At 37.1% G+C, this 26,843-nt stretch overlaps 1 protein-coding gene across 5 annotated transcripts in view; it reads right to left on the bottom strand.

The window, feature by feature from the left end:
• Positions 1 to 26,843, bottom strand: part of LOC104332508 (ATP-dependent translocase ABCB1-like) — a 61,827-nt gene that overhangs the window by 31,992 nt on the left and 2,992 nt on the right. The window contains exons 2-10 of one of the 5 annotated variants that reach the window (XM_075419415.1): positions 12,484 to 12,516; positions 11,934 to 12,055; positions 11,137 to 11,194; positions 9,709 to 9,856; positions 7,969 to 8,032; positions 4,446 to 4,637; positions 3,584 to 3,755; positions 2,436 to 2,560; positions 1,563 to 1,734 (exon numbers count right to left, since the gene is read on the bottom strand). In XM_075419415.1, coding sequence (XP_075275530.1) covers positions 1,563 to 1,734; positions 2,436 to 2,560; positions 3,584 to 3,755; positions 4,446 to 4,637; positions 7,969 to 8,032; positions 9,709 to 9,856; positions 11,137 to 11,194; positions 11,934 to 12,031 — 1,029 coding nt within the window. In that variant the 5' untranslated portion in view covers positions 12,032 to 12,055; positions 12,484 to 12,516. Of the gene's footprint in view, positions 1 to 1,562; positions 1,735 to 2,435; positions 2,561 to 3,583; positions 3,756 to 4,445; positions 4,638 to 7,968; positions 8,033 to 9,708; positions 9,857 to 11,136; positions 11,195 to 11,933; positions 12,056 to 12,483; positions 12,589 to 26,843 lie in introns of those variants that run through there. The other 4 variants (XM_075419418.1, XM_009937923.2, XM_075419417.1 and 1 more) reach the window with 4 other exon arrangements.

Here is a 26,843-nt window from a genome sequence, read left to right as displayed (position 1 = left end):
AGATATCTTTGGATCAGGAGGCTCTGTGCCTGTTAAGGGAAGTTTAAGGCCTCTAGAATTAAAGACAAAATGAAAGGGTGTCTCTTAAGCAAAAAATACCATTAAAAAAAGATCTTTTTAAGATTCAGCTGAGTGAGTTCCTGTACAATGTCAATGTTGCAAACATATTGATAAGAAGTGAAAAAGTGACTGAGACCTGCAAAATCTACATCAAAAAAATGTATAATTACCCTTGATGTCTCCAGATTTATTATACTACTTCATTCTTTGGCAAAAGATGTTCCAAAGACCAGAAGGTATATTGCATGTCTTCCAACGGAACAAAGACAGATATGCAAGAAACTATCATTCTTCTTTCAAAGTGACAGTGAAACAGAAGTATACAAACCCAGCCTCTCCATCGAAAAGTAATAACGGGTCCCTCTGCTGGAATGAAATAGAGTGTGTGCAAGCAAAGAAGAAAAAAAAGAAAAAGAAAAAACTTTTTATTTTCTCAGAGAAGCATAGTTTATTGCTTTCACCTAATGTAAAAACGAAAGCAATAAAATCACACCACTCAAACAGAGATCATAATAACAGCCATAGTATGTCAGAGCAAAGGTCCATCTCACCCTTTATCTTTTCTCCAAGAATGGTCATTCACAGACGTGATACCTAACAAGGCAAAACTCTCCCGTTCATGTTATAAAATAGATAAGAGAAATTCAAATACTTTGAACTGAAAAAATTGCGCACAAGGTCATGAACCTCACTGAGATGTTCTGCATGCCAGCCTGCCTTTAAAAAAAGTAGGCAGGTTGAAAAGAGCCAGTAATACCAAGCAGACTCATTTCTCACAACCTTGAGTGATTCATAAATAAAACAAAACAGGTAGTTTAAAAAATATATAAATACATACATATGGTCTCCTGGCCATGTTTCACCATGGTTAACAAAATTATTCTTCTTATCATATTTGTTTGATATCTCGTATGAAATTAGAATGGTTGCCACATCAAGAGAATTTAAGTTGTGACCTATGAGTTACTTATTTTTCCTTTGGTTAGATGGTGATGTATTTCCTAGTCACAAATACATTTTTCTTCTCCTTGATTTCTAAAAATACTGAGAAGTGATTTCAAGGTCTTATGGAGCAAAATATAAGAAAAGTATCAATATTATGATCTACTTAGACCACACAACAGCTAAAAATATTTGCTTCTGCATCCTGAAAATATATTCAGCCCTACAAATCTGAAAACAAAGAGCAAGTAGGAAGGCTAACGTACTTCAATTTTTGATTGAACTGTTTCTGTATCAATCTGATCTTATGGAAGACATAAAAAAATGTAGAAACAGTTGAAAGTAAGATGTTTTCTTTGGCTTGATGTAGATTTTGAGGTACTATAGAAACAACATGTAGACTTTTGTGGTAAGAATTTTTTTTTTGTTAAGAAGGGAAGCTATTTTGCTGATTTTGGCACATAATTCTTATTAAACTCAAATAAATTCCCAATATACACTTTAATGTATTTTCTTTAGTATTTCTCTCTATTATTGGGAATTAACTCATTAATACTTACTGTAAGAACTTTGCCAATAGTGTAATCATCAGTTAAGACCAAGGTAGTTCCATACCAGAAGGCCAGTCCATATGATGCATATATCAGTAAGAAAGCAGCACCCATAGAAATGTTAGATGTGATAGCCTTTTTTATTCCAAACTTTTTAGCATATTCTAAATTTTTATGGTATCTGAAAGAAAGATAGAAGTTCAAAATAGACTCAGACTTGTACCATGGCACACAGCACCAAAAACTCTCTGGATTAATGAGAAAAAGAACACTCACAAAGTACACCAACATATATAAAATATATAAACCTAAGACTGTACAAAGCCTGGTAGTGAGGCACAGCAACTTTAAGGTAACTCCTAACAATGCCAACATCAGTCGACCTGGTATATAGAAAAAAAAGGGCACTGCAGTTCAGGGACTGGCATTCAATTCCATATTGTAATTGTTAGCTTAAGATAAAAGGTTAAAATATGTCACAAGAATGATGTTTTACAGTATAGCGGAAATAGAGATACTGTTTATCAGTACCTTCATTAAAACTACTGAGTAATCAGATTACCAAAGATACCATCATCTCTTCTCATGGCAGGGCCTTTTTTTCTGTCTAAAGCTCTCACAGTGTGATGTTTTAAAGTAGTTTGTACACTGTCTAGAGTAGAGACAATACATCAACTTGTCATTTTCTAGAAAAAAAAAATTGTCTTTCAACATGTAGTGAAACTTATAAGAGCCTGTAGCAATTTCCCATTACCTGAAAACACTGGAAGCACAAGACTTCTTTGTTTTCACAGACTTTCAACATCAAAGATACAAGAAAATTTCAAACCATTTGAAGTCAATACTTTAAAATCAGCTGATGAGAGCAAACATTGTTCTTACCTTTTAATTTCTTTTTCCTGCCCTCCAAAAGCTATTACAGTACGGATTGCTGCCAGAACCTCCTCTGCAACAGCACCTGCTTTTGCATATGCAGCTTGTTCTTTGTCAGTGAAAGCAGAGAGAACCTAATACAGGATTAAGTATTTTGACTTAAGAAAAACACAATGAGCTCAAGCACTTCATAACGGCTTTTATAACAGTTACTTTCTTCCAATATGAAGACTTTTGATTATATTACATGTGAGTTCAGAATGTTCAATATCAAAATACTTAAGTACATTATGAATTCATTCAAATAACTTAACATTAACTGCTCTTAACAACTAAGGGCTGTATTTTCCACTCTGCTTTCACACAGAGCAGGAGGTTGGATAGCTACTCATAATGAGCTGGAGTGGTTCTCCTCAGGCAGCTCTCCTCAGCTCATTCTCATCTCTGGCTACCTTAGCCAGAGGGCTCTACAGCTTACATTAACTGGGCACAGTCCATGAAGATGAAGACTCTTAGCCAGTAGACATATGTAGCACATGCTTCTTTACTCCTACCTCTTCTGCAATATACTCACTCAAGAGAGAGCACGCTTATACAGTCTTTGAAATGTAAGGGAAATAAAATACTGTAAAAATCTAAAGGCTTCCAAACTACAAATTTAAGTCACTCCAATCCCATGGTAATTTAGTACTTCTCTTATTGAAGTCTGTCTAAAATTTCTTACCAAAGTTGTTAACAACTCTTGAAAGGAACTCTGCATCTGCATCTAAGACCAAGGCTTGGTCTAATTTATTCACTTATTTTTCAGGAGGTGCAATTATTCCTTTCAACAGAACAAGTACGCTGGTGAACGAAGTTTAACCATTACAGATGTAGATTCTACTTGTATATCTTGCTTCCTTTTCTATATAAAAGTATACTATATTGGTGTAAACAGCTTCAAATCAAAGAAGACTGTCCAATCTACAGGAATTATAGTACACAAACTACATAAGGGTACTTTTATACAGTTCATTTAAGGCTTATGTACATAGATGTATTCTAAAACTATAATTATTCTAAGCAATAAGTTTCAACAGTAACAATTACAGATATGTAGATTTATTTCTTTATCTTTCATTAATATAAAGCGTGACACTGAATCTATGTTAACCTACCTTTGCCCAGAGGGCTGCTGAAAGTCCGAGGACAGGACTGACTGCTAGTATTACAAGGGTTAATTTCCATCCTCTGATGAGACCAACAACAAATCCTGCTACAAATGTTGTTAGTGCTTGAAAAAGCAAACCAAGTTTGTCACCTATTCCTTCATTAATCTTGGAGACATCACTGAAAAATAAATGACATCCAAACAGGAAGCAAAATGTAGAAAGCACAAGAAACCCTTTCAGTTTTGTTACATGGGCATCTGTGTAGAAGACAATCTTTATTATTCAACTACTTCCAAACAAGTTTGCTTTAAGATAGAGCACTATACAGTGTGATCAAGGAAAATTTCATATATATTGTGAAAATGTAATGCTATAAACCTGTTTTTGCCTGAAAAGATTGAAATTCTGCCTACAGTGCAAAGTTAATCTCTTAATTCCAGATTTTTGATCTGTTTGGAAACTGTGGGATATCTGGAAAGAAAAGATAAAGCCTTTCATGTAGGCAAAGAGAGGGGAGTAGCTTGTCATGCAGTTAAAGCTGTTCACACTGCTGGGGTCCGTCGGCACCTTGTTCAGTCCCCAGTGTGCATAGCAACGAACAGCTTTTTCTTTTCATGGGGGTAATCTCATAGGCTGGGCTTCAGTCATCCTCCGAATTCAAGGGAACTTTAAGAAATTCTTTTCTGATATCCTTGCAACAGTCCAGTATCAGAAGTATCAGAAGTTCAGTCTATGAGGCTCTCCATCAGAAAACTTGAAAACGTCATTTCAAAATTAAATAATACAGTTTAAAAATAAAAATTAAAAAATTTAACTCATACATGCTTCATAATATAAAATAACATTGGTAAAGGTACAGCACACTTACTCCAGGAGACGAGTGTTAAGTTCTCCCACATCATTTACATCAAACCATCCAATTTCCTGTCTCATAATCGCATGAAAAAATTTTTCTCTGATTTTTTTTATTTGCCGGCCTGCTGCTAGGGTCCAAAATGAAGTTTGAATATAAGCAGCAAGAAGAACAGCAGCTGCTATTGCAGAATAGTAGTATGCATATCTGAAAGAAAAAAAAAAATGGCAGGACTCTGTGAAATGTGTTTATTAGCTCGCTAGTCCGTATTTAGCTTGACGCTTACTTCTTCTGTTTCAGATCTGAATTAGAGTTTAAATGTTTATACCAGAGCTCATATTTCTCTGTAAAACTTGCCAAATTTTCTATAAGTAGTATTTAATATCAGTTTTCAGATATGTAATAAACTAAACAAAGCTATTGTTAGACAGGAATTACTTTTTCTTTTTGTAAATATAGTACATATTTTCTCATGAGATTATTTTCGAATTATATATTAGATACAATATCCTTTTCACTTAAATGTGTAATTTCCAAAAACTTCGTAACATTTTTGTTTGAACATAGACAGACCTAAACGTATATACCTTTATGCACACACACACTTACATCATACGTGTCTGTCTGTATAAATATATATATGCATACATGCTATATTTCCCAATTTGAGAGTACAGCATTACTATATATACACGTATTGCAAGAAAATGCGATCAGATCAAAAATTCTTTTGCTCTCTATTTTATTCATAACTGACAATTTACTTCTAAGTTAATTCACCTCTGTGCCATGAGCAGGATGTCAAATCAAAATCAAGGAGTGTGTGAACCCCTATATTTCTCAAACCGGAACTGAATTTCAGCTACAGTTTTAAACTAGTCAAACAGAATCAAATCAGATTTGATTTGATTCAGAATTGACATCAGAATCAGTTACAGGTGAACTTAAGCCAGAACTAAACCAGGAAAATGTAACTGAACTTATTCCCTGTTTGTAAAACATGACCAAAACAAACAGCTAAATATTTGTGGTGTGTGTTACATGTAATTGTAAGACCACTGCATCTACATAAAAGCAAATTATTAGAAAAAAAGCTTTAAAACTCTTAGGACTTTCAATAACATGTAGTAAGTTATGCATACTGATTCTTTAGAACTGTAGCATGAAACTTGCCAGGAGCAAATTGCAGAAATCTGTGTGCAAATGCTCTGCTGAAAAGAAGGAGCGAATGGCCTTATACATGAAACTTTTCAAATTTTAATCTAGTGGGTTTTGTCGCTAAGATACCATACAGTTCATTCAGGGACTTCCGAACTACATTCTTTATGAAATGCACTTTATCTAAACTGTTTAATAAAAATGGGTTAATGCCTAACTGAATGCTGGTTAGTCGAATATTGACCTTGATCATCTTCAGCTCCATTAAAACTCTATACGGAAATTACCAAAGTAAAACCAAGGACACTGCTTCAAAACTCAGTGGTAATTACCTCAAAGAATTACTTTATGATGTTATGTCACTGCAAATAATTGTTTTACGCTTGGACTTTGTTTCATAACAAATTGTATCAAAAGGGACTGGTATCTTTGCCAGATTCCATGCTGATGGACTATATTCTGTAAATTCACTGCTGAAACTTACCAAAGAGCAAATGCTCACTGCATAAGGGTTCTTTTTCTCTTGAGAAATAGTCGGGGTTTAGGCAAACTGTTGTTTGAGTAACAAAGGCAACAAAGTCCATGTGTATAGTTTAGTACTTGAACACAACTGTGCGAGAACTTTGTCCTTGTAAACAGCTTTTATTATTACTTGATATGCTGGCAGGTGTCCTCAGAGAAACAGGGGGTGGGTACAAATAGCTGCTTCTTCAAACTAGTGAATACACTAACTCCAGGCTCTATCTAGAAACTTTAGAAAAGAGAACGTATTCCTGTGGTGCTAATAAGTAAAACATTCTTCATTCACCTATTTGTTTCTAAAGAGAAACTCGAGTTGCTTTTTATTCATAATTGTACTTTCAGAGTTTATGTCTAAAAGACAAGGTGGCATGCATGACAAAAGATCTCCCTCAAATAGACCATCATTTACGGTCATGAGAACAGGCAGTTCTCAATATTTAGATGTTGATATATTCACATTTACACTTCTTTTGTGTCATCTTGTTTGTTTTACTGTACTCTTTGTTCTTTAAGCAGTAGTGACTCGTAGACGATAGGCCACTGAAGACAATGGGAGGATTCCTATTGTTTTTAATTGAGATGATGTCATATGAGTTCAGAGATTAAAAGAACTCCAAACCATGAATCAAAAATAGTTCTGACTGGTTGTTTGTCTAAAAGACTTACAAATGACACATTGATTTACACACTAATCTTATGCTACAAGGGTCAATAATAGCTTGTGTTCTAGTACATCCTGCTCTTAAAATACAGGTTAGATATGCTAGAGTAGGGGGGAAAAACCCCTTGATTTTAAAGCTGCTTAACTTCACCTATGCACAGATTACTTTGTTCCGCAATTTTGCCTTCAAATTTGCTTTCAAATCACGGGGCACAAGTATATTCTGCTGAAGGTGTGTATGCCTTACTTGCATTCATGTCAGAGACTAACTGACTGAAATCTTGCGGGAGAAATAAACTCTGTGTGTCCATACTCTCTTATAAAACATAATTGCCAGTTCCCGTCCAGTTCATTCTCATTACATATGAGTTCTTCATTTCTAAGTAACAGTCTTTTCCTAACTAGCTCTTGCTCATTTATATTACGGTAAAGAACTTTTTTGTTGGTGTAAGTATATTTTTTTTTTTTAATTAGAAACTTAACTACTTAATCTAAATGATCTATAAGTTTACAGTCCACTGTTAACAGAAATGATAATGCACTTCAATACAAAACAGCAAGTTACTATAGCAAATGCCTTATCTCCTCCTCTTCAGAAAACACAATTGTCTTGAAGACCACATCAGCATTCCTGAGATGTCAGATGTTTTTCAATACCTAATGAGAAACAGACTTCAACCTGAAGAAAAGAAGTTGAAGGGGTACCAGAAAATACACATGAACTTCAGACATCCTGCATAAATGTAGTCCATGGACAGTGGTTAATAAAACCCCTTAACAAAATACATCTATTGACAGCTGATGTTCCTGCTTATTTGGCCTTTTATTTATGAAGCTTTGTAGCAAAAGCAACTACTGACTATTGTCTTCTGCTATTGTCAGCTCTAGAATGCTAGATTTAAGGTTGCATATAATCTAACTCTGTATTTTCTGTAGTCCACATAATTTTGTTGAACTTCATGCTCTGGCAGCAAAGTAGGTACTATCTGGAAATTTTAATTCTGCTTTATATCAGTGAATCATCCTAGCTCAAGGAATTGATGGATGATAACCAACATAATTTTTTAGCATAACAACTACTGTTTAAAAATTCAGAAGAAAAGGAAGAAGGAATGAAATGAAGATGGCATTGGGACACAGAGCATGCCTGAAAAGTGGGTGGCATGGGTGAGAGCAAGAGATTAGATTTCTATTTACCTTGTCATATCTTCTTCCAGTTTGCCAAGAACATCTGAAGTGTAATTCGCTGCAGAAACGTTTCCTCAGAAAGGAAGAAAAGAGTAAATACTTTTAATAGAACAAGTTTTAACAAATTTGTTTTCCTGCACGTTATTCAGCAAATTTTGGTTTGCTACATGTCGTTTTGAATCAAGTTGATTTTAGTGAAAGGAGGAGTGTGACAATTTCAGGCTTCTACCTATTCAAAAACAATGATTATAATAATACAAGGTTAGTCGTAACTCCACCGACTCCAAAACTACATCAGTGTAACTTGAGATTAAAAGGCCTTCCTGAGCATTCATTAAATGCTCCGCTTGTTTTTTCTTTCTGAAAACATAGGGCATTTGTATAATGCCAAAACCCATTAAAAATACAGGGCTAGACACTGACCTCACATCAGTAACTGTAGATAGCTTAATCGATTTTGAAAACATTGGCTATAATGTTGGTGTTGGCCTTAAAAGTTTACTCCTGCACACGAGGACTTAGTGACAAGTGTTTTGAGAAGATTACAGCTACACCATTTTTCATTTGCACCATAACAATCTGGTGCATTTATTGTACTTGTGAAGGAGTATATCATAAATCAGTTGTTCTGATAAAGGCAATATACCTGCGTTTCTGTCTTATAGCAGCACAATAAGAGCAAAAATGGATGCAGGACAGAAGATAGTCACATCTGTTATTTTTCTATATCGCCACAGACATTTATTAAAATGTTTAATAAAATTTTATTAGATAGTGTTTCAGGCAACAAACCTGTTCATAAGTTTAACATCTAACATGTGAGTTCAGAGGACAACACAATCTGGTCTGAGTGACCGTATCACTCCCCCTTCTTGTATCCAGCAGTGCATGCCTGCCCTCCTTCGTGTTTGATCTCATCACAGAATCATAGAATGGGGTGGGTTGGAAGACACCTTAAAGATCATCTAGTTCCAACCCTCCTGCCATGGGCAGGGACATCTTCCACTAGACAAGGTGTCTCAAAGCCCCATCCAACCTAGCCTTGAACACTTCCAGGGACCGGGCATCCACAACAACCTGAATTTACCCTCCCTCCTTAAGTTTAAAGCCATCACCCCTTGTCCTATCACTACATGCCCTTGTAAAAAGTCCTGCTCCAGCTTTCTTGTAGGCTCCCTTCAGGTACTGAAAGCCTGCAATAAGGTCTCCCCAGAGTCTTTTCTTCTCCACGCTGAACAGCCTCAACTCTCTTAGCCTTTTCTCACTGGAAATTCTAGTGGTTTAGCAAATGAGGCTATTCAATAAATTGATCCAAGAGAAAATGAATACTTTTATTTTTGGTAGCAAATTTTCTGTTTGATCTACTTACTGATCTGATTCACCTTGTGAACAATGATTGTCATATTTGATACAAGGCAATCAACAGGAACTCATGGTGAGGAGATGGAAACCCAGACTCTTTCTATTTATCATAGCCACAGTTAATCATGACTTGTTGAAAGTGCATTGTAGTAGATAATTCAAAAAAATTTTAAATAAAATCTACTAATGCAGAAACTAAGAATCAGGAGCAAAAAAAATTCCATAGTGTCTCTCTATTACAGCAAATGCAAGAGCTACTAATTTGCATCATAGTATAGAAGCAAGATGGGGTTTCTGACATCCGTATCTCATGCCAAGATCTTTGAATTGCCCTGGCTGTTCTCCAAATATGAGCCATTGTTCTCTTCATAGCAGATCTATTCTTACCTGTCAAATTTGTGTGTCCAGAATCAACAAAGCTATCAGTCATATCACCAAAAATTATCATTGCAATAGGTAGACTGCTTCCATGGGCTATTGCCAGGACAGTGCCTAGTATCATTAGTAACTTATCCAACCAACTGGAGTATCGAAACTGTGAGTGAGAAGAGAAATTCATTTTAACTGTGGTATTAGAATGCTAACACAATGTTATGTCTCCAAAGGCAAGAAAGTTAAGAAAAAGCTATCAATTGTACACTTAGTGTCAGAAAACTACAACTTTATCTGATTAGAAACAAAACAATTTAAATGTACAGAAATAAATCATTCTAATATAAGCACTTTTATACTATAAACTCTCAAAACCAGAGAGGTGTACTATTTTAATGTATCAATACCTGCACTTGTGTAAGACAGGTCATATGAAAACACGGCATAAAAAATTTGACCTTTATACATTTGCTATTTAAAGTTCAAATTGTAAGAAATGTTCATGACATTATGATAATTAAGGCAATAATTATTTTTACTGTAAATTCTTTATTATGCAGTCAGAAAAAACATTCCTAATGTACCATAGGCATTATCAAAACTTACTGAAATCCTAAATAACTCTTGCCATTGAACTCAATAAAGTTTGAGCTCATCTGTTACAAAATCAATGGCTTTATTCTGTACTGTAAAATACTAAGTTTACTGTTCTAAATTATAGCGGTATGATGTAATTGTACAAGTGCAAGCTGGTATAGCAAAGCAAAAAAATGGGCATTGGTCAGCATCACGGGCTTTATTTCTGTTCTTTGCCGTATCATTGCTGTGCTTTATGCACACTAAACCTACAAAATATAAAACATTTCACTGTTACTAAAAGAGTACCCAGAATTTACTTTGATTAAATATTCACTGCTTTATTTTAAAATACACAGCAAATTAAACATTTTTGGAATTTAAAGTACTTTTTACTACACTATTTCTAATCATCAGTGCCATGAAGTTGCCCTTTACCGCTGACTCAGGTGACTAAATAATGATTAATGGGTGTGATTAGTACCTGACTCAGGAAATTTAGAGGACAAGACCACACATGATCATAGGTATACAGATATGTTTTTCATTGTGTCAGAAGAAGTGACCGAACGTGCATATCCCTGCCTTTCACAAACAAAAATCTAATACGTGTCTGTTTAGCATAACTTACTAAGGAAAGACTCCCAAGAATCCATTTCAGTAATAACACAGCTTCATTAATAAAACTGTTTCCACAAAAAGAACTGCTTGATTGCTATACCATATCCAATATTCTGTACTACAAAAGTATTTGGTACAGACGAGACCATATATGCAGTGCTGTAGCATAATTTTAACCATGTTTTTGTATACACTTTGAAATGTGCATACATGTATATATATGTACACACAGAGAATAAATCTTACCAGTGTAAACGGGCTGACCATCTTAGCCTTTTCTGCTTTCTTCTTCTTCTTTTCCTTGCTTAAATGTATGATAGTTTTAATGCATTTTGAAAGTGACAACATTTCACAGAATACTAATGCAATGTACTAATAAAGCTCAATTAAAATACAATTATGAAATAAATTTACAGGAAATATTTGTGTGTAAAATGAATATGATTTATTGAGCATTCTCAGGATGTTTTTATTTAAACCTCCAGGTATATAAATAGCATCAGCCCCTGACTGCTACAAATTTAAGTCAAGCTCTTCCCAGTGTACCCCTTTCAAGGGTGCAACAACACCAACAAGGGCTGGTGGTTCCACAGTCTGATCATGGAAGTTGTGAACTGAAGCAGTACACGGCTTTCAAAATGGGAAAGAGGGAGATAGCTTTGCACATGGGGGATGGGGAATAAATAAAATGTTCAAGGTACGTAAAATATTGATTCCCTGTCACACTAAAAATTTTGACATAATTTTTAGCTGGTGACATAATTATATCCAAGATGTCCATTCTGACAGCATTTCTGACACAATTTAGAAGTGCTTTTCAATAAACTTAAGTCAGTACTGTGGACACTTAGTCCTTAGAAGAAAAAGATAAAAGGTCCTTCTGCACCAAATGAATGTGTCAATCAATGCTATTTTCAAGCTGATACAGTTTTCTGTTATTAGACTTTCCTGATAAAATAAAATACAAAATAAAATCTAAAATAGATAATGTAATCTTATAAGCTTCACTATAGAACATGTTCACACTGTTTAAGAATACTTACTGTTTGTCTTCAGATTCATGACCCTGGCTGGATGCAGTCATCTCATGACTATTTCCATCTACAGCACACTCCTGCCTCTTTTGATCTTCAGAATGCATTTTAAATTTATTTAAGATTGTTCTCTGTAAAATAATATTTGACCAAAGAATAGGCAACCATTAAGCCAAGGGTACTAATCTCACTGACCATTTGTTTGAAAGAAAACTACAGTTATTTACTAAAATCGTTAAAGTCATTAGTCATACATTGCAAGTGAATCCTCGTAATGGGCATGTATAAACTGCTGAAATAAGTCCAGATGTTTGGAGTTTGCTTACAAACATCTATATTTTGTATTTGTACATGTTTGATAACTGTGTGTCCTTCATTTCATTTCATTTGAACAATATAAGCATCACATTTTCTGCAATTCAGCACAAATATACAAAATAAATGAGAAAGTCGATGTTTGTTTAAAGGAATATGAAGTTATTCGGAATTTTCCCAATCTTAGTTATCAGTGAATTTTATAAAATATCTCTGTTTTAAAAAAAAAAAGTTATTGACTTACCGTGAAGGTTGCTCTTGGTTTGCGTCTAGCTCTCTGAAAGATTATTCAAAAATCAGCAGAATTAATATGGTTAAGGACGTGCAGCATGACTGGACTTTGCTCATATGTAAAACAGAGATGATGAAGAGCTTTCTCTAGTTTTTTTCCCACTCCCATTGCCTCGCCTACTTTGGAGACTAGTATGTACTTTGTAGACTGTGTATGAACTTTGGACTCTGCCTCCCTTTTCCTAAAGGGAATATTTAGCAGACAAAGTCCTTACACAAATGCTTATTTCATTGTCATCCAGGAAAGCAAGCCTGAACAGACTAATTCTTGCACCAGGAAAAGTTCCCTTTATCTACTGTTGGCTGAATTATGCCCCTTAAAACTCCCAGCAATTCCTCTTTACCTTATCAGAGATGGTGCCGAATGCTCCAAGTAACTACTGCACTTAAGGATGAATCCATTCTTGAATACACAGTGAGAATGAAACCAAATAACACAAAATGAATGTTTTACTCTTTTATTTCTTTTCCCTTCTTCTAAGTCTAATCCAGAAAAACACGACCCATCTAGCCTGAAAGAAAACAGGATTTTACTACAGTGCATATTCTTTTTCATCTGAGTAACTGCAGAACAGAAAGATGAGTTTCAGACTCAGTTTAGAAATGGTTTGGAAACAGCTATAGTCAGCAGAAATCTGCTCAATTTCTCATTTTTTAATGTATGTTCCGATTCTAAACTCTTCAAAATTGATCATTTCTTTAATTGTGAAATGTATTGTTTTTATCAGTATCTGTAGGCATTACTTCAATGACAATAACAATATGTATTTGAAAAGATCTGCAATGCACACACTGTCCAGAAGGTTCCTGCAGAGCATTGATGATAACTTTTTGACACAGGTGGTGGAGGAGCCGAGCAGAGGTGTGCTGCTGGACCTTGTGCTGACAAATAAAGATGGACTGGTTGAGGATGTGAAGATTGCAGGCAGCCTTGGCTGCAGTGGCCATGAGATGGTGGAGTTCAGGATCCTGCATGGAGGAAGCAGGGCAATAAGTAGGATCACAACCTTGGACTTCAGAAGAGCTAACTTTGGCCTCTTCAAGGACCTACTTGGAGGAATCCCATGGGTTAGGGTTCTAGAAGGCAGGGGGGTCCAAGAGAGCTGTTTGCTATTTAAGCGTCACTTCCTCCATGCTCAGGATCGGTGCATCCCCATGAGTAAGAAATCTAGCAAAGGAGGCAGGAGACCTGCATGGATGAGCAAGGAGCTTCCAGCAGAACTCAAATGGAAGAGAAAGGTCTATGGAATGTGGAAAGAGGGACAGACCACTTGGGAGGAACACAGAAATGTTGTCAGAGCATGTAGGGAAGCAATGAGGAAGGCTAAGGCCCACCTGGAATTGAATCTGGCAAGGGATGTCAAAGACAACAAGAAGGGCTTCTTCAAGTACATCAGCAGCAAACGGAAGACTAGGGATAACGTGGGGCTGCTGCTGAATGAGGTGGGTGCCCTGGCGTCAGAGGATACAGAGAAGATGGAATTGCTGAATGCCTTCTTTGCTTCAGTCTTCACTGCTCAGGCTGGCCCCTCAGGCAAGCCAGTCACTGGAAGTAAGAAAGAAAGCCTGGAGAAAGGATGACTTTCCCTTGGTTGAGGAGGATCGGGTTGGAGATCACGTAAGCAAACTGGACACCCACAGATCCATGGGCCCTGATCGGAAGCACCGATGAGTGCTGAGGGAGCTGGCAGATGTCGTTGCTGAGCCACTCTCCATCATCTCTGAAAGGTCCTGGAGGACAGGAGAGGTGCCCGAGGACTGGAGCAAAGCCAGTGTCACTCCAGCCTTCAAAAAGGGCAAGAAGAATCCAGGGAACTACAGGCCGGTCAGCCTTACCTGCATCCCTGGAAAGATGATGGAGCAGCTCATTCTGGATGTCATCATTAAGCAAGCAGAGGAATAGAAGGTTATCAGGAGTAGTCAACATGGATTCACCAAGGGGAAGTCATAGTTGACCAATGTGATAACCTTCTATGATGGCATGATCGGCTGGCAAGATGAGGGGAGAGCAGTGGATGTTGTCTACCTCAACTCCAGCAAGGCTTTTGACACGGTCTCCCATAACAGCCTCACAGGGAAGCTCAGGAAGTGTGGGCTTGATGTGTGGACAGTGAGGTGGATTGAGAACTGGCTGAATGGCAGAACTCAGAGGGTTGTCATCAGTGGCACTGAGTCCAGTTGGAGGCCGGTAACTAATGGTGTCCCCCAGGGCTCAGTACTCAGCCCAGTCTTGTTCAACTTATACATCAGTGACCTGGATGAAGGGTCAGAGCGTACCCTCAGCAAGCTTACTGATGACACAAAACTAGGAGGAGTGGTTGATACACCAGAAGGCTGTGCTGCCATTCAGCGAGACATGGATAGGCTGGAGAGTTGGGCGCAGAGGAACCTCATGAAGTTCAGCAAGGGCAAGTGCAGGGTCCTGCACCTGGGGAGGAATAACCCCATGCACCAGTACAGGCTCAGGGCTGACCTGCTGCAGAGCAGCTCTGTAGAGAGGGACCTGGGTGTCCTGGTGGACGTCAAGTTGACCATGAGCCAGCAGTGTGCCCTGGTTGCTCAGAAGGCCAATGGTATGCTGGGATGCATTAAGAAAAGTGTGGCCAGCAGGTCGAGGGAGGTTCTCCTCCCCCTCTACTCTGCCCTAGTGAGGCCACATCTGGAGTACTCTGTCCAGTTCTGGGCTGCCCAGTACAAGAAAGATGAGGAGCTACTGGAGAGAGTCCAGCAGAGGGTTACAAAGATGATGAGGGGACTGGAGCATCTCCCCTACAAGGAGAGGCTGAGGGAGCTGGGATTGTTTAGCCTGAAGAAGAGGAGGCTGAGAGGGGACCTTATAAATGCCTATAAATATCTGAAGGGTGGGTGTCAGGAGGATGGGGCCAAGCTCTTTTCAGTGATGCCCAGTGACAGGACAAGGGGCAATGGGCACAAACTGAAGCACCGGAAGCTCCGTCTGAACATGAGGAAGAACTTCTTCACTCTGAGGATAACGGAGAACTGGAACAGGCTGCCCAGAGGGGTTGCGGAGTCTCTTTTTCTGGAGATATTCAAAACCCGTCTGGACATGATTTTATGCAGCCTGCTGTAGGTGACCCTGCTTTGGCAGGGAGGTTGGACTGGATGATTCCCAGAGGTCCCTTCCAACCTCTACCATTCTGTGATTCTGTGAAAACATTTAAAAGAAATTAATTGCACATCTTAAGTGTTATTTCAATGTATATAGTGAACTAGATATGTTCAACACCTTTACAGAAGTAAAATTTACTAAAAGTTAAATCAAAATCCTTATCCTAGAAGAAAAGTAGATTTATATGAATTTCTCTGTAGATCCCCTATTGCTTTACTCAAACAGAACTTACTTAATCTGATCATTAACCAGAAGAGAGAATTTTTATTCCTTTTAGTCATGCTTATTTTTAATCTCAAAATTTTGATAAAACTGAGTACTTTTACAATGTTTTGCAATACAAAGGGTCTTATCAGATTAAGATGAGTTACTTCTGAGTTACTTGTTAAAGTAAGATCTAAAACTCCTTTAGAAAGGGTAGTTTACCATTGTCACTCAGGCATAATATAAAGGATTAGTAAATATCTGTTTATGACAAATCATCCTGAGATATTTATATAGACTGCTATCCACAGCAGTTAATGGAAATTCTTCTGGGTTTTAGCTTGTGTGTCCGAGTGCTTTGCTGGACTTGATGTTAACGGACTGGTCCAATTTCGGGTAAAGTCTGCTTGTCAGTTTATTTCAGTGGGAACTGAATAAAGTTGAATGAGACACTGTAGAGAAAATTAATTAATTTAAACAAATGAACAAGTAAATGCAGGTCTTTCACAACCATTTCACCTTAAGGGGAAAATGGGCAAAGCTACAAGATCTGTCACAATGTTCTGTTATCTCACTGCAATGTCTCAGTGCTGTCACAGTGGAATTATGATAAGCAGGTGAAACAAATAAATCAGAATAGCAATTTGTACCAGAGTTTCTATTGCCTGTATACAATAGTGCAAAGAAAATGAAAGAGTGTTCTACAGCTGGTCTTATCATACTAGGAGTTGAACCAACTAAATTTACATTAAAACAGAGGGAAAACTGGGACAGTACAGTATTTTGCATCTACTTAGTAAGCTACAAAATTCTGTTATTTCTCTATAGCTTCTGTACTTTGACTTTTCAGTGACATAGCTTCACAGAATTTGAGGCCAAATAGGCCAGAGAAAGATCCCTAGAACTTTCTTCTAATCTGTTGTATCTCATGGTTTGCTAGAAATCATTCAGATATTTCCATGTTAAAACTGATAATTTGAGTTAGACAATATAATTTCAGTCTGAAAATATTAAATTTGTGTCACAAACCAACAACAGAAGAATCTAAGGCACCACCACTGCACATTACCTGTACCTGAGGACATAAAAAAATATATAGGTGAACGGGGTAGCTGATTCACAAACCAAGATGTACAAAAAGACCCAGAAACAATGTAGGTGCCAGTGAATCTAATTTCAGGAGAAATACTTTCTCATCCAAAGTCTGGCAACTAGTTTTGCCCTAATTATATAAGCAGGATTCATAAACCCAGGGTTTGAAAAATATTTTCTGTCCTCCCTCAGATTATTTGGTTAAATCAATAGCTTTACAAGCATAACTAGTTGAAACTTTACCACAAAACATGAGCACCCTGTTTTTCAAATGCCTTTTTCTGCCACTCCAGAAGCTGACTTATGAACAATTTGTTCATAAAATATTAAGACATTTTCAGGTATAGGAGAGAGTTGGATAAGTAAATTTAGATAAATAAATACATGGAAACAGTCTGGAATAATTAATAGTGAGTTGCAATACAGAATCCTATGTGTTACCTAACTTAACTGCAGTCCAAAAATTGTGTTATAATCACGCCAAATACAACTTCAACACTTTTGTGAAGAACAGAGCTGTACTGACAAGATGGGTGAACGGTCTGTAAGAGCAAGGATATAGAGAAGGATTTAAGGTTTGTCATAGTTTATTGTTACAGTACAATCTCTCATTGCAGTAGAGTGCCCAAGAGAGAGGATTCAAACCATGCATTTATGTCAAGTAGGAGAAGGGAATTAATTGTGCCTGAATCTACAGTGTTACAATCTCTCCAGAAAATATCAAGGGACCTAATGGTCACCTTTTAAAAACAAAACAAGTTCTTATGCTCAAAATTTTAAAAACTATGTGTGAATATAATTCAAGAGCTGTAAAACTATGTCAGGTAAAAATAAATTTTCTGCTATCTTAATAGAGGGCTGAGTAAACCTTATGAATATTTGTATGTATTTTCACATAGAAGAGATACCCAACAATGAAGATCCTCACAGAAGTAATAGTATCCAAGAGGTATTGTTCTGTCGTGAACTAAACAATTTCCATGAAGGGAAATGGAGCATAAGAAGCAGCTAACCAGTAGGTGCAATTAATTTGTTAGCAAGAGCAATTTTTAAAGCAAAACTAGATGTTTTCCTCATATGAAGGCTTTGATTTAGACAAGGTCAACTCTCCTGATCCTATGAATCACCTTCTAGAATTTTCAACTGGCTAAAGTCTCTTAAAACATTTACCACATAACTCAATAGAGGTAGCTTTTCAAGCTGCAGTTCTCATTATCTTCACAGTTGCTCTCTGATCCACTGTGGCATAGGGCTGAGAAGGATGCGTAGCAGTGTTTTGGACAATCCAGGTGCATGAACCTTATCAGCCATTTTTTACTTGTTTGTACAACAAGGGATTTGAATTGTTCAAGAGTTCCCATATCAGCAGATCCCTGCTTGTTCAGACCTTAGGATAACAAACTCGTTTGTTAATGAATTTTGAATAGTTTATGAGCCTTAAATAACTCAAAGGTTATAGACTGGTTATCTCTGTTTAAATCCACCTTCTGTGGGGAATTTTTGTGACTAGTAAGCAGCAGGAGAAAAGGAAAGTTTTTCTTTCTTCTTAGACTTTAGAGTGAACAGGACACTCTGCTTTCAAGATGTTCAGAACACCTTTACTCTGCATTAAGTCAATGTCCATTTGATACAGACAACGCCTGTACAAGATTTCATGCTCCAGAGCTTCCGCTTACAGAATTAAAAAGAAATGTCCCTTGATATCAAAGACTGGTTAAAGCTGGGGGTAACCTACTGATTTAACCAACTCATGTTGAGAGAATCTCATCCCACAAATCACACATTGCTTCTGTGTATTTTTTTTTTATCTGATGCAGGCCAGCAAAGGGGATGACACATTGACACATGATATCAGAACAAACAACTGACATAGATACTTTAATCTAACTTTGACATCAGCGTCAAAACATTGTGAAATGATGGCATAATACCTTCAAATTTTTTTTAAATTATCAACAAAAACTAACCATATTTTAAGCTTATCAATAAAAATGGCAAACAAGACAAGAAACTGAAGCAAATACTTCAAAGCCTTTATATATTATAACCAGAGAAAAGGACACAAACTATTTTTTTCTTTTATTTCCTTCAAAGATGGAGAGTTGCATTTTCCAATAAACTTCAGGTAGGTGAGATGGCGGAGAGGGTCCCCGGAACCCTGTAACAATTCCTCAGTGACATTCAGCCCTAGCATAGGTTAGAAAAACTGTGAACAAGCTCTGATTTGTGATACTAGGAGAACTCCTGTTGCATTTTAGCAGGCTCTTTCCTTTTATCTAGTGCTGGAAAACAATACTACTTTGTACATTAATTTTGCCAGCTTGGCCACCGTTCTATCAATGACAACTGTCCTATATGAAAAGAATTATCATACAGTCAGAAAACAATTTTGTGTGCCTTGAACTATGCTGTATGCTCAGCCACAAGATACCGCCTATAGGAATTGCTAGACATCTTATTTGTCCTGGAGGACAAATTTTATTTGTCCTTTTGAGGTCAAATTAAGTTATTGTAAGCATCAAGCTTCTATTTGTGTTTAAAAAGAAAGTCTGCTCTGAAAAGAACATTTTAATGATATTACAAAGCTCCACTTTTCTTGTCTGGTGATTTGAGTTAATTGTTTATTCTAGCAAGGCAGACTGCAAACTAAAGTAACGTCACTAGCTTCCTATTCATAATGCCTCAGTTTCAGCTCTACAAACTCAGTCTTATTTCTGAAAGCTTCAAATTTTTTTGTCTTATACTTCACCAACAACAGAAAATCCAGGCAAATCTACAGCTCACTTTGAGAGATATTTCCTATATATGGAAAACAACTTTCTTGGTGTTTCTTTATCACTGAAGTTATTGACTATGACTTGATGATGCATTAATTTGTTAATATTTTTCATAATCATTGCTTGCAGTAGAGTTGCATTTAAAATTGGATTCTTACTACAGTTATAACAGAAAAACATATTTAATTGAAGTGGTATTTACATTTGTCTTAGATTTAGTAAGACTTCTTAAACTACTTAAAACAGGATTTAAAAGTTCCATCTTTCTAGAGCATGAGCAGATGTTTTCACCCTCAGCATATCTAGGAAAACAGATGCCTTTTGAACATGGAAAAACAAGATATATTCATTCAAAGAAATAAAGTATAGAACAGTAGAGCTTTAAAAGTGGTCAGGACTTTATTTCATAATTTACTGTATTTAATATGCTATATGAAAAATGATGGGGAAACAGCAATAAAAGTGACTTTCTGTGCAGGTGGAAAACATTTTTACCTATTGAAGTTGAATAAAGCATGTATTATTAGAGATACATCCATTTTTTTTTCCTGATAATTTTTCTAGTCAATGATATGCCTGGTAAAATTGTAACAGTACAAGAAATCAAGGAACTTGAATTTTTATCCTTCCCTCACTGAATCACTTTGCTTGGACACCTTTTGCCATGCACAGTGAGCCTTTGTAAGCTGAATACACACAACTTACAAGTATTTAGCAGTTACTGATTAGCTACTACACACAAAAGACAACTTGAATTAATGAAATACTCAGTGTTAGTATGGCTCAGTGCCCTAAATTAGAAACAGAAATTATCTTTGCTTGCCAGGAAGTTCTCAGTAAGGTGGGGTAGGGCTGGTTTCTGCTACCACTGGAATGGATCCTCAGTGTGACTGAATTGCCATCTCCCAAATCCCTGCTTTTCTCTTAGGATTTTATTCGTTTTCATGATCATGTTTTTCCTCTTGAATCCTTGAATGGCTGCCTAGCTCCATCTCAAGAGCCTTGACTCTGTCTGCAATTTTACATCTCTTAACTTGCAGAAGTCCACTCTATCAACTATTTTGGAGCTCTTGCTCAGAATTTAGGAATTTCCTCACAAGTCAGAGAGGGTTACGCATCTATGCTTTGGATCACAGACAGCTGAACTCCTGAGGAGGACGGGAAGGAGTTTACAAACTCTAGTAATTACATATTAAATATATAACAGTATTAATATTATATCTTATACAGAAATCAAAGCTACTAATAATTACTTATTCCTTTCTACAATACTATTTAAAATTTTATTTTATAAACACTTCCATTTCTATTCCGTACAATTTGTGAAATGTCTAGACTACCCAGGAAATTACGAGAAAAAAATCTGTTGCTTAGCTTCTGCCTACTAATACTGAATTCCAAAGTTTTATTTATTTCTCTGTTCTACGGTTACAATTCATCATATTCCTTACAAGTCACATAAATGAGGAGTGGAATAAACCTCAGAATGTCATCCCATCCATCCTCCTTCTTCCAGATCAGATCAGCTATTCTGTCTGTTGTTCTTTACAGAAGTATGAGTTCTGTCACTCCACTAGTACTTTCCAAAAACAAAGATGGAGTCTTCCAGACTATCTGAATTGTTAGGAAGTTTTTCTGATGTCTAACCTAAATTGCCCTTGAGATAGGTTAGACCTGTTACCTCTTTGCTGTCCACAGCAAATATGAAAAACAACTTCTTCCATTCCACTTTGCAGTACTTTTGAAATTTTAATGCTGCTTTCACAAGTGTTGTCTGTCCTCTCAAAAAAAAAACCAAACCCAAAACAGTTCCTATAACTCTTCTGGATAGAGTTTTTGCTATTGATCTTTGACATTGTTATCCTCTGCACTGAAACTATTTCATCACTTTTTTTGGAGGAAAGCAGTCTGTAGTAGTTTAACCCAGCAGCTGGCAACTACGCACTAGACAGGTGCTTGCTCACCCCTCCCCTCCACCCCAGTGAGATGGGGAGGAGAAAATGGATAAAAGGGGAAACTCATGGGTTGAGATAAAGACAGTTTAACACAGCAACAAAGTAAAGACTACTACTACTACTGATAATAACAAAGATAGTAATGAATATGCAAAACAAAATATATATAGTACAATTTTTCTCATCATCCAATGACTGATTTGCAGCCTGAAAAATAGTTCAAACTCCTGGCCAAGAGAGCATTTGAAAAATTGACAGAAACCGAAAAGCCAACAACCTTCTTCCCCCAGCTAACCCCCATTTATAAACTGAGCACGATGTCTATGGTATGGAATATTTCCACTGGCCAGCTTGGGCTGGCTGCTTGGCTGTGCTCCCTCCCAGCTCCTGCACACCTGCTCATTAGCTGAACATGGGAGACTGGAAAGAGTCCTTGATTTCACAGCAACAATTGAAAACATCAGTGTTATCAACATTCTTCTCCTACTAAATCCAAAATACAGCAGCTACTGGGAGGAAAACTAACTCTATCCCAGCCAAAACCAGGACATAGTCCCAAACGGGGGTTTATTTGAAAAGTAGGCACATTGTTTTAATCTCTGTAACTAGTTTGACTTTCTTGTGCTGTAGCAGTGTGGAAGTACACTTAGTTATTTTACTTAATCTTACATATTGGATTTTGCTGCTGTAGTGAAATGACTAAAAATAATCACTTCATTCAGTTCAACTTGTAAGGGATTGATTATGGCATCATGACCACTTTCTGCATTTTAGTCTTTGACCAGAGTCTAATTGCTTTGTCTCTTTCTGATGTTTACTGTAAAAAAAAAAAAAGATTGTATACTGTAAGGTAAATGTGGTTCTACAGGCAATTATATTCAGTGCAGACACACTCTTGTTCACAAGCTCCAAAACTTTTAAATAGCCATACACATGGACACTAGTGGTAATGCTTCCTCTTACCAACCACTTCTGCTTCCAGAAACATACCGCCACACGCCACAGGTCTGTCTGCTTTGCATGCTACAACACCAACGTGTCCCTGACAACAGTCCAGGTAGCTCCACCAAGAAGATTCCAGTTATGATATCAAGATGTGCCTGCCCAAAGAGGCTGAAGGAATCTTTCAGCATGCAGGACTTCAGCGATTAGAACATCAGATTTCTGTATGTTGTGGCCAGCTACATTATGGCTACAGTTACTGAAGAGGCAATTACCTGTAGTCATTCTATTGACCCAGATTAGATGCTCTACTGTCTCATTAATTCATACATATCTTCTCTTAACTCTCAATTTCCCTCATTCCATAAGGGTTCATTAATCTTTATTTCCACAAATTCTTTTCCTAAAGTGCTATACTCTTTATCTTTCCTGACACTTGCAGGTGCAAGGTCCTGGTTTGCTTGCAGTTCTGAGCCATCTTTAGTCCAGGGGCTGTCAAGAGCTGAAGCTGGTGGCAGAGAGGATGGAAAAAGAGATCAGGAAAAGCAAGTGCATTTACATTGATCCCAAGCAAGATACATCTAATCTTACTCACTACAACTGTTAGTCTCCCTGTGGACTGGTTGTTTACCAGTTATCATTTCCATTTTCTGCATCCAGTTCCTGGGTACAAGATATGTTTTTACAAAGTGTTAACAAGATACTGATAAATATAAAATAGCTAATGTTTCTTAGGAATAAAGGAATTTTTCCTCTCAGAATATTTTTTTTTATTTAAAAAAAATGGAGTGTAGCTTATCTTTGATACAGAGAAAAGTTTTCTTCACAGAGACCCAGAAATGCCCAAGACTCATAACTTATTCTGGTTTCTAGTCTGCAAGAATTACGATAAATCTATTCTCACACTACCAGACAGATCAACTCTTTTACAAGCCACGGGCTCTCAAGTCACCAGTGAACACAATTCAGGTTGCCTCATTTTTGGCCAAACATCATTCAGAGAGGGACAGCTGCACAACATTTAGACATCAGCTTTTGACAGCTGATCTACTTTACCCTGTACATTTCATGCTTTTTGAAGGACAGAAAAGTTGTCTTCCCAAGGCAGTAAAACATTCTGTCTCCTTGACAACTCTGCTATGTACAAATCTAAATGAGCGCCAGTCCCAGAAAAACTCCTAAAAAACATTTCATAATCTTCTCAGCAACTACTTCATATATTTATTAAGCAGCCACCATAGGGTACAGTATTATAATGCTTCATATAATTTTGTTTGTATCTATGCTACTATTTTACCTAAATTTATACCAGTATTCTAAACTAAAACTAATTTCTCACCTATTCAAAACACCATTTTTCACTGTTCTTTCTTTGCAGTTGAAACTGACTCCAGTTCTGACAAGCTGGCACATGATAACATCATTAAAATTTATTCTGATTCCAAGAAAGGTCATTGCTGTACTCCCAAATATTGTCCATATCAACCTTTTCCCATACATTTCCCACTGAAACTTTCATTTATTAGAATTCTGCCTTGAAAATCCAAATTTCATCTTTCTTCTTTCTTATTTCCTACTCATTTCTAAGCATAAACTTTGTATAAAGTAACATACCATATTAAACAGCAACATGATCAATGAAATTTAAGAAGTGCTAAGCATGGCCAAACTCATAGAGTAATATTAGTAAACAGAGATCTTTCTGCTCAATAAACTGCAGCAAGAACCAATACAAAGTATTTAACTAATCAGCAAGCCTCAGAGGTCTTCCCCAATGCTTTCTACCCTTCCTTGTATGGACTGCGAAATCACAGTATGATTTCTTGTCTACTTTCCAGACAGAATGGGAGCTGAAGGCTGTAGGTCAGGGCCAGAAGGACTGGGGGGTGGCTCCACAAAAAGTTCATGTCCGCGGGGACCCTTAAACCATGAGATATAATTGAAGGAATGCAGTGACCTCTGCTCATATTCCAGTTTCTTCACCCCTTGCACTCTAGACTTCCTCCTTTCTGACTCACTCCTGAGTCACTACCTCTGCCCAGTTTACATTCTGCTTGCACACAATGAGCTTGACCCTGTGCAAGGGTCATGACACTAAATGTAATTCCTTTATTGCTTTTTATAGTCAGCAACAAATAATGATTAACAGCTCATCCTGACAAAATTCAGAGCAGCCCTGTTTTCCATGTCACCATTCACTGAAAGCAAGGGATTTTGTCAGTATGGAACAATGTTCAAGGAAGCAACTCTCATAAGCTCCTTTGAGCATGTAGTCAGACCGAGATACCTGCTACTGTAAGAAAAGGCCTATATCCCTTGTATTCAGTGTCTGCACCTGGCACACTAGCAATGCTGTTCCAGTAGAAATTAGAGATCCCAAAGCCCACCTCCTAAGGATCCACAGGTTCCCCCTATGGGCAAGGTATGGTTATTAAACACTACAGGGATTCCTCGATGTGAGTATCCTCTGGGGTTCCTTGTATAGTCAATACTATGAAGCAGAACTGAATTTAGAAAATGGATCTGGTTTAGGCTACCGCTGATGAGAATCTATGGGACTTGGTGGCATGCAAACAAAGCCTTTTATTTAACCACTAGAGGAAATTATCTGGTAGTGATTCCACGTCATGGGCCATTTGCAGAAGACATTGTAGCATTTTCCATGGTGTCTGGGGACAGATACACTGCTAGGTTATCCCACATCCTAAAGAAGATAAATTAAGTCTCCAGTGGTCATTCACAGCTGGCAATCAGTTCATGAAGAGGTCCACTGAGTTGTTAGTTACAAGTAGGTGTGGCCACAAAAAGGCCAAGTTCTATAACCAAAACTGATTCCATGGTATGGCGTCCATGAGGGAGGAGAACATATCTGCCTAAGTTATTCATGGAACATCTTGGCAATACATTAGCAAAGAAAGATGTCTATTACTTCATGTGACAGGACCAGAAAGAATTTCTCACACACCAGTTGGATAGTCCAAATCTAATGTGCATATGAAATTGTATGTTTAGAAGAAAAAAAAAATTATTTGAAATGTGGTACTTCATCTTGTCCCAAATGTATCTGTGACAAATACTCTTTCTGCATACTGGTCTGGTGGGTCACTTCACAGGACACCTACTTTCCTAATCAATTTCTACCTCTGTTCATATTTCTAGTGCCGGAACTATTTGAGTGGTAGGTCTCTCAGAGGAAGTGTATGTACTTGCTTCTGTAAAGCCTAAAAATGAAAATAAGTTTATAGCATCATGAGTGCATCTGCAGTCTTTTCATACACTGGGAATTAGATTGGTTGATCACACTTCATTTGTTACAGATTTCTTACAGAGTTCACCTTGTTCCAGTGAACTCTGATAATTTCCTCTGGCTCACAAGAGGGTGAAGACAAGCACAACAATGCTTACTCCGAGATTTCATAGTAAAATGTGCCCCATAAATATTTTAATCCCAAGAATGGGTAGAAGTTATTATCCTGTATCTTTTTATGTGTCACCACTATGGTAGTGATCAAAACATCCTTTGTGCTAGCACAATATCAACAGCAGTGGCTTATTCCAATAATGGTAAATTGAGTAACCTGATCTCCTCCCAATGGATCACATGGATATAGATAAGGACTCTAACTGTCACGCCATATCAGATGAGTCATACATTAGTGTTTAACCATGACAGGAAACAGAGGAAAGCAATAATGACGTTGTTCACGTATGAACCCCCCCCTTTCTTCTTCATGTATATTTACATGAATACTTATGGAAAAAGAAAGGGGTGAAAAGCAGAAAAAATAAATACGTGTACATATATCTTCTATACCAGCAAAATATGACTAGAAATAATGGCATATGTTACCAAAACCCTCTGTTGTGCATCAACTTTGATCTAGATTATGATAAAAAGTCAGACATTTTTCTTGCTCTTGATCTGGGTATATAATATTAGTCTAATGATGTTTAAAAGTAGATCCTCAGTTTCTGATTGCTAGGTTTACCTCATAGCTTTTGCAGTGAACCATTTACTAACTTGAAGACAGATCCTGAAAGCTATTCTGTACAGATGGATTTCTGCACAGCGAGCCCTTGCACTTCAACAGCAGTCACCCAGGACACAAGTGCCAATTACACATACTGAATTTGTTAACATTTCTCTATACAAAATAAAACAGGGATATATGCGAAACACAGTCCTCAACTATTCTGAAAATTCATGTTAATG

The sequence above is a fragment of the Opisthocomus hoazin genome, chromosome 4, assembly GCF_030867145.1.
Source record: "Opisthocomus hoazin isolate bOpiHoa1 chromosome 4, bOpiHoa1.hap1, whole genome shotgun sequence".
In the NCBI taxonomy this organism is placed as follows: domain Eukaryota; kingdom Metazoa; phylum Chordata; class Aves; order Opisthocomiformes; family Opisthocomidae; genus Opisthocomus; species Opisthocomus hoazin.
This window is presented reverse-complemented; position numbering and strand designations above follow the sequence as displayed.